The sequence below is a fragment of the Pinus tabuliformis genome, chromosome J (assembly GCF_031772625.1).
Source record: "Pinus tabuliformis cultivar Carrire ecotype Pingquan chromosome J, CPIR1, whole genome shotgun sequence".
Lineage (NCBI taxonomy): Eukaryota > Viridiplantae > Streptophyta > Pinopsida > Pinales > Pinaceae > Pinus > Pinus tabuliformis.
Genome location: NC_142295.1, coordinates 1,257,277,200 through 1,257,286,287, shown reverse-complemented (window position 1 = coordinate 1,257,286,287; position 9,088 = coordinate 1,257,277,200). Strand labels below are relative to the sequence as shown.

General features: G+C 30.8%; 1 protein-coding gene across 1 annotated transcript; it reads right to left on the bottom strand.

Moving 5' to 3' along the window:
* Positions 1–4,969: 4,969 nt before the first annotated feature.
* On the bottom strand, positions 4,970–6,959 carry LOC149231792 (cytochrome P450 76T24-like). Its single transcript, XM_089376374.1, has 2 exons — positions 5,962–6,959; positions 4,970–5,834 (listed from the first exon to the last, which is right to left on the bottom strand). The coding sequence occupies exons 1-2, from the start codon at positions 6,850–6,852 to the stop codon at positions 5,211–5,213; spliced, it is 1,515 nt and encodes a 504-aa protein (XP_089232500.1). The 5' UTR covers positions 6,853–6,959; the 3' UTR covers positions 4,970–5,210.
* Positions 6,960–9,088: the final 2,129 nt, after the last annotated feature.

The window sequence follows — 9,088 nt, the reverse complement described above, 5'->3', positions numbered from 1 at the left end:
CCATAAGGTTCATCTAAGCCTTAAACAAAAATTTTGTGCAAACAAAATCTAACCATGGAATTTCGACCCCTGCAGCTTTGAAATTTCCATTTAAATAACTAATACAATCTTGTAAACTTGATAGCCTCATCTTAAACAACCCGGACTTACAATAGATCTGAAGTAAGTCAGAATACCTGGAATGGATATGAACATTGAAGCTGGTTGAAGAATTTTCCGTAGTCCCAAATCAAACTCCTGTCCCGGAAATCTTTGCCTTGCACCATGACAAAGAGATTGTGTTAGAATCTGTGGAGGAATTGAAGCTTGCCAAAATATGACATTAACTTTGTTAAAACCAACCAAAATTATGGATAAAACCTTAAATATTTTTACATTTGGAAAGTATGCAAGCATGCCCTGCCTCTGTCGTCTGCATTCCAGAATGTTGAAGTAGTTTTAGAACCCTCTGCGTATTATCATGATGCCGAAATGAGGAATGAATAGCCCGGAGAACCTGCTCTGTAGGCAAAAGCCAATACCCAAGAGCATAGCAGAGCCATAAACCCTCGAAGTGAAACAATGACCAAATGAAACCACTCTACCGAGAAAAGAATGCCAGACAACTTGTGGACCGTTCGATCCAGCCAACCATAGAGAACCATTGATGGAGGAGCCGGATCCCGAGGAGTAACGTTTGGATATGGACAGATGGGAAGCCTTCAGGCAGCCACCAAGCCCTGGACACCAGAGAGTAAATACGCATGCGCTCCATGGCAGGAATCGAGGCTAAGGCCTGTACCCTTTAGCGCCTGGGCCAACCACGTACCCAATGCAATTAAACTCTCGACAAATAAATATTAATGTCTGAGATTCATTATCGTATCCCTGAAATCTTTGTGTAATGTATCAAGTACTTAAAGCCCAAATTATTATGTTTCATATGATTACGGTAATAGTTCTTGTCTTTGTGCTTACAAATCATATGCAATAGGTTAATAATCGTAATGTTCTTTTTGCCATAACCATGTAATGTTTGGGTCAATATAATAAATAAAAAAATAAAATTATGTTATAATGTTTATTAGATAGATCTGTTACATTTTTTTTTTAATTTAATTTATTTTTCTATTATTTCCATTTTCATGACATATAATTCTCCATATTTTAATAAATTTAATTTTATATATATATATAACACAACATATATAATAAACACATATGTTTAAGTGTATCTATGCTAATAAAAACAATATTAGTTAATCATATTTCTTAATTTTTTATAACATTCAACAATATAATATTTATTAGTTATTTTATTTTTATTTTTATTATTTTTAGTTTAATTAATCTATCTTCAAACTAAGTTGCAAATACTAACTACTATGTAACCTTTGTTTTCAAAACAAAATTATAACATCAATAGACTACTCTAAAATGAAATGAGTTACTTGCAACTTGTTAAATTAACAATATTGCAACGTGTTAAATTAACAGTACCTAATATGGTAAAGCATGGATGCCTTATTGGATTTAATGCACTCCGAGGATATGTGAATTTAAGCAGTTTAATTTGAACATCAAGTTTGTTTAATTTGTAAATTAAATATAATTATGTAATTTGTATGCTTGCTTTTTTTTATCGGAAAGCAATCAAAATCCTAGCAATTTATCAATGTTTATTTATTATTATTTTGAAAAATTAATCATAAATTTATTATTTAAAAGTTTTATATATTTAATATTTTTTATTCATTTGTATAAATAAATAAAATGATTGAAATATTTATTTATTTTTTGTTGAGTATGTTAATATAAATTTATTATTAAAAAATTCTATACCCTTAACATTATTTATTTAAATTTTTCCCTAACCAATAAAATTTCAAATATTAAGTGCATTACATTTATAAATATTTTAATTTCAAAATATTAAGTACATTGTATTTATGTTTATCTTTTCACTTTTATAAAAAATTATCAAATAATAAAAATACATAGGAAAAATGATGTTGATCTAATGTTATAGTTATGCTAATTTCCATTACATATCAAAAATCTTTCACATGGAAAAAATGAACCGCAGACTTAAAATTGACGCAACAACAAACCGGCTGTCATGGAAAAATGAATAGTTTACTGAATGTTGGTTTGAATAAGCTTACAGGTTCCAACTTGCTTTTGATCCAAATAATGAGTGGGAAAGGAATGCTGGAAACGAGAACGTCTTCTGCCCAAAATATTGAATGGTAGAAAGATTTAATGGAAGAAAGTAAAGTGTTTTGCATCATTTTAGTGATGGTAAAATGTTGTGCAGACATTAGTAAATATATGACGATTGATTTCTAACTTTATCTGTTCTGTGGAAGGTACAGCTTTTTATAATTTCGCAGATAGATTATTGTATTTACTGTGTTGAATTTACAAATTTAGAAGCATGAATGCCTTGTGAAATAGAACTTCCATGCTCTGTACCAAATGCCTGGTATAGTATTGGCATTTGTGTTTTGTTTGTAATTCTACGTTAATTTTTGTTTGGAGTAACGATTCATCGTATTCGATATGGTATAAGAAAAACAACAGTGGTTTACAATTGCTTTGGAATTTAATTGTTCACACTTATCAGAAAATATCAATGATGAGGGTTCAAAATTATATTTTTTTAAGCTATATCAGAGTTTGTCCTATTTGTTATTGAGTTGTTCAAAACTATATTTTTAATTCTGTATTTGTTTGGGCTTATGATTCAACTTTTTATTTAGTTGTATTATAAACTTTTTGATTTATTAATATTATAAATATATTTTTAATTTTAAATATTACAATTTTTTTAACTGTTCACATAAATTATTAATAAAACATAAATATATTAAAAAAACATAAAGTTATCATTTCTTTTGTTATGTTGTTTTGGATATAATTAATAGCACATATTTGTATTTGAATGTTTTTATAAAGATAATTAATTATAAATTCAGGTTTAAGTTTAGATTTATGCTGGTGTTTAAATCAATTACACAAAATCATTAAAATAAAATTATAAAGATTCAATTAATACATTTTTCTATATAAATTGAATTAAATGATTTTGTGATCATTTGGGTTAGCTAAAATAATATATTTTTGAGTTACGTGTAAATCAATTACACAAAAATCATTAAGATAAGGTTATAAAAATTCAATTCATGTAACTTCATACATAAATTGAATTAAATATTTTTGTAATCACTTGATTCAGGCTAATAATTAAGTAATATTTTTTTGCAAATTTGTATGGTAGGGACTAACATACCATGCAACACCTCATTATAAAAAGAATTAATATATAAGTTATACATACATACAAATTTTCTTAACAATATTCTTAAGCGTGGAGATTCACCCCCAATTTATCATGGAGATTGTTAACATGTAAATATTCAATACATGGGTTATCAATACCACATGTCCAAAAAAGCATAACTCATTTCATAGGACATATTACTGTTTTTCAATTAATCAATCTAATTGAAAAGAAAAAAATGTGTAACTACTTTGAAGATATAGATAATTAAATACAAATTATAGAAGTTCTATTACAAAATAAACCATATTTATATATTTTGAAAATATTAAAATAAAACTAAACAAGTGTAATATGCAGGGAAGTAACAAAAGTAATTAATGGACTAGATGACCTTGGAGCAAAATAGAGATATGTGCATAGATAATTTTGGACGAAACATTAGCCCCAACATCATCGTTTGGTACAAAAGTTAAGAATTTATTGAAATCTGGTTGTGCACATTTTATTTCATCTTTAACTTATGAGACCAGATAAGGAGGAAAAATTATGATATCTAGTATTTTTATATTAAATAATGTATATATACTATATAAATAAAATAAATAATTTTTTTTAATCTAATTATTGTAACAAACTATTTATTTAACTTTGAATTTAAACTCATCCTAATTCAATGGCAAATAAATGATCTATGGTAGAATTTTTGTTCAAAAAATCAAATTAATATGAAGTATCTCCTATCATCTTAATCCCATGGCAAAAAATCCATATGTAATAAAATATCTAATATAAAAAATTGCAACATCTATTTATTAAAATAAAAAATTTACTGGCACAAAGACTTAGTTTAAGTGTTAGTGCAAAAGATTCCTAATTTTTTTTTAAAGTTATGATTAAAATTGTGAAGACAAAAGAGAAAATCTTATTTTTTGTACTATTGACTTAAATTTTATTTTTTATATTGTATCATAATTTAAAATTAAATTGTGAAAATATATCATATAGGTAAGGTTTATAGAGGAAAATGATTGAACCAAGTCCATTCAATAATAAACATTAGCAAAGGAAAAATATGAAGGAATATCAACTAGGTAAAAAAATAGTGTAATATGTTGCTTTTGCTTTTTAAATGGGCATAATATGCTAATTCTTTTTAAAGAAAATATTAATTATGGGAAAAATCCATAAATTTGGAAAAAAAAGTGGATAATTAATTTATGAAAACAATTAGAAAGCTTTTTTGTTTTTAATTTTTTAAGCAATTTTAATTCTGAAAATTTGATTTTAAACGATATAAAATTACTCACTTGCCAATAAAAAAATAAAAATTCAAATTTAAAATATTCAAAAACTAATTTTCAATTTCTAAAAAACAAATAAATATTTAATTTTATCAAAATTTTAATAAAGATAGGAAATTTACAAATTAATTAAAATTCAAAATATTTTTACTTCAACTAATTACAATATACTCGGGCTTAAGCTGGTATAAAAGAAAAATAAAAAAGAGTGACTCCAGAATTTGTCTGGAGCTATGATTAAAGACATCCATTCTGTATAAATCTAAACCAGGGAATCAATAAGAATCTAAATAGGATATTTAAAAAAAATGGATTACCGTCCACAAAAAAAATGGATATAAATTTGTACATGCATATAATCTGGACACCCATCCTAACTAATTTTCAACGATGGGATCAATATGAATCTGGAAAGGATATTTTAATTAAAAAATGAAGTGGACGGGCACATAATAAACCAAATTTCAACGACGAGATGTGAATCTGAAAGGAATATCTACATTTCCTTCTACCAAATGGACTTAGTAACCTGAAAACCCTATGAAATCAGACTCTAGTTATCACCTGACATAAAGACAGATACCTGTACCAGGACCCCGACAGAACATTCATCACTGCATTAAACAGTACTTGGAAATAAGAAGTTAGTAGACATCCGGTGGCAGGCGTGGCGTAGCAATTGCTTCCAAGGGCACTGCCTTTTGCAGGATCAACCCAAACTTCTCGCTCATGTCCACGTGCTCTGCAGTCATGCCCTTGGGAGGTGCCCAGTCGAATGAATGGAGGAGAGAAGCCAATACCAGATGAATTATCCGACTCGCCAACGGAAGCCCCACGCACATTCTCCTACCTGCTCCGAATGGTAGCAGCTCGAAGTGTTGTCCCTTGAAATCCACACTACTATCCAGAAATCTCTCTGGCACAAACTTCGAAGGCTCATTCCATATGGAAGGGTCCCTTCCGATGGCCCATACGTTCACGAATATTTGGGTGTCTTTGGGTATCAGGTATCCCCCAATTTCACAACTGCTAGCGGCTCTATGTGGGACGAGCAGAGGAGCTACCGGGTGCAGTCGGAACACTTCCTTTACCACTGCGCAAAGGTAAGGAAGACGGTCGGTGTCACTTTCTTCCACCCTTTGGTTACGGCCAACTACCGCATCCAACTCTGCCTGGGCTCGTTTCATTTTATCAGGATTGCATATGAGTTCTGCCATCGCCCACTCCATTGTCTTAGCGGTGGTGTCACTTCCTGCCCCAAATATGTCCTGCAACAACCAAATAAGCAACAGAGGAATTGACTTGGCAGTATTAATGGCTGTAGTAAAGTACAAGTAGTGTTAAAATACGATACCATCTATCACTAAACTGACAAGCGATAATAAAAGGAGTTACAATTAAGTAGCCTCTGATATCGATGAGACTGAATTCATCGCTTCTCATGTCCAACAGAACGTCCAACAGATCCTTGGGACCATCATTCTCATCCATCGTTTTGCCTCTTTTGACCAGGCGGTCCTCTATGAATTTATCTAGAATACTCCGTACTCTTTCCACGTAGATTTTCGTGTTGCGTCCAACACCCTGAGGATCCAACCACTGAAGAAAGGGGAAATAATCCGTCAAATTGGGAGCTGTTGCATTCTCCATCATTTTCGAAATACTTTCTTTGAACTCTCGGAAGGCTGGAGCTTGGGAAGCCAGCATGTCTTTACCAAACGCCATGTTGCCTAGCAGATTAACGGCAGAGTGGGCCATAGTATCTTCGATATTTATACTTTGCCCTTTTATAACTTCCTGCATAATTTGCTGGATCGTCCGCAATACTAGTTCTCTCCTTAAATGTTGCAGGGTCTCTAACCTCTTGACACTGAATAGCTCCGTATTGGATACTCTTCTGAGCATACGCCAGCGAGATCCACATTGACCAAAGACTAATGAGGATTTGTCGTGGGAAACATACTTGATTGATTGTATCACAGGTCGGCCTGCAAGGACATCGTCATGGGTCTTGAGAACTTCCTTCGCCATTGCAGGAGAGGAGACCACCACTGTAGTTTTCATTCCGAGAGAGACACACATAAGAGGCCCATATTTGGGAGCGAGGTGGAAGAGAGATTCGTTGGGATTGTTACCCAACTGCAACAGGTTTCCCACAATCGGCCATCCCGGAGGCCCGGGAGGAAGCCTGCGATAAGTCCTCCTCCTCCACACATCTAACACCAAGAAAACAATGGCGGAGGTGATCCCCAGCGCAGAATACCATGAAACCCATCCAATATCCATGGAGACCGAGTATATGCAAACAAGGTCAATCGGAAACTGGGCAGAGAAAAGAGAGATACCAGTATATGCAAACAAGCTCAATCAGTAACCGTCCAGAGAAAAGAGAAAAACGCACGTCGTAGATTAAGTTCCCCACACGGGTGGTATATAAACCAGAAAGATACGTGTGGATAGGGTTTACCATCCAGCCCAACTTGTATGGCTATAGTTATTCGTACCAATCATATTTTTTATTATTATTTTTTTCTTTTCTTTTCTTTTTTAATTTAAATTAGGTAATTTAAATTATGCTAGAGAATATTATTATTAAGATATTGGACAGTTTTTATCTTCTATGGCGTCCACTCTCAATCCTCATAAGATTTGAACCCCACATAAATTGAGTAAGTCAAACAAGTCATATTCTTAAAAAATTAATGATCACGATATTCTTCAAACTTTAGTGACACGGATGCTTGATGCCTTAAGATAGATAGGAGATGTTTCTTTTATATGATAAATGAATAATTAATAAATAACCTATTTAACAACACCACTTGTAGTGATATGTATTGGGACAATTTAATGAGTAATTGGTACAACTCTAATTAGTGTAGGGGACATGAGATTAATGGTTCGAGTGCACAAAAATCAAAGAAGATGATAAAATAGATTATCATTTGAGTTGCCCGTCTTGAATGAGAAAGTAACCTCTTCTCAAAGCTCTTGACATATTCATGTTACTTGCAAAATATATAATAAAATGTTTTTATATTGAGCTTTTACATGTTCATGTTACTTGCAAAATATTTAATAAAATGTTTTTATATTGAGCTTTGACATATTCATGTTATTTGCAAAATATTTAATAAAATGCTTTTATATTTCAAGATTGAATTGGTATTAAATTTTTCTAGAAATCAAGTTCATCTAATATCCATACAATTGCGAGATGATTCTCCTCTAAGTAAATATAATTTAATACCCTTAACTCTTATGTGAAAGGTAGAATCCAACAAACTTTGACTAATCCTAATGCCACAAAGCACAAAACCTACTCTATTTTAAAACAAGCGTCTTCTAGTATGTGGAATCTTGATCAAATGGGGAAAACTTTAAACTTGCTTTACCTACATCCATATATGTCAAATCAAGTTATAAAAAAATAGTGTCATTTAAAAAATATACAATTTAGATTACGCTTGATGTATTCTCATGGTTCAATCTCATTCTATTTTAATAAACTTGTATTTGTAGATTATTCATGTACCAAACATATATTCCATGTAGTTTAGATTATTGAAGAGCCTCCACACACTTCAAAAGAATTGATTAAAAATCATTCATAAATTTTGGGGATATTTTTAGTATTATCTAGACTTTTAAAATATAATGTTTAATGTAATAATTTTACAAAACCACATCAAGAAAAAAAGAAGAAGGGGAAATCTCAAAGGGTGTGGATTAATCATTGATATAATCACATTTGCATATTCAACCTTTAATGTTGCAAATAATTTTTTTTCAATGATATTATTAGAGAGATTCAATGAGTCGTGTGTCATCTATTTAACTTCTCAAAGTTAGAATATGAATAGATATGACTAATGTAACATATAAGAATAGATTAGATGTTGTGGAATAATCTATTTAATTCAATGGTCTTGGGCAACGTACCTATCAATGTTGATCCTTTATTTATAAGAAGAGAAAAAAAAATTCCAAGCCTATAACTTACAATAGTGAGTCTCAAAACATTCTTATTTTACATATATCCTTTAAATAATAATCTTGTGGTTTATAGTGTATGTATGAGATGTTTGATTAATGGTTAAGAATTGAACTTTGATTATGCTTAACACTACATGTTATATTAACTTTTTATAATCTCTTAATTTTGAAGTTTTATCCACATCGCAACAAACCAGTGGACAAAGGAAAGGAAGTATTCACAAGGAGAGGAAGTCTTAAGCAAAGAAAATATGGGTGATTCATCTCCTAAAAGACACATTTGTCATAACTAATTGGACACCAATTCCATAAAATAACACTAAAATTTGAATTATATAGTCCAAAGAGCCATGATCAATGCAAAAATTAAGACCCATTAAAATAAAAGATTTAGTCCACAATTGATTATTCTAGACTAAAATTCTCCATTTATGAACAATATAAATTAAAGCCATAGGCTTACATTAGGGCATCAATCCATGAAACTTGAGTTCATTCCTAGATTACCATTTCTCTTTAGTGTCAT

Excerpts from the sequence above, each read along its gene's own strand:
- LOC149231792 (XM_089376374.1), bottom strand. The coding sequence starts at position 6,852 with ATGGATATTGGATGGGTTTCATGGTATTCTGCGCTGGGGATCACCTCC. Across the intron at positions 5,835-5,961 it reads ATATCAGAGGCTACTTAATT|GACATATTTGGGGCAGGAAG; the intron begins GTAACTCCTTTT and ends TGGTTGTTGCAG.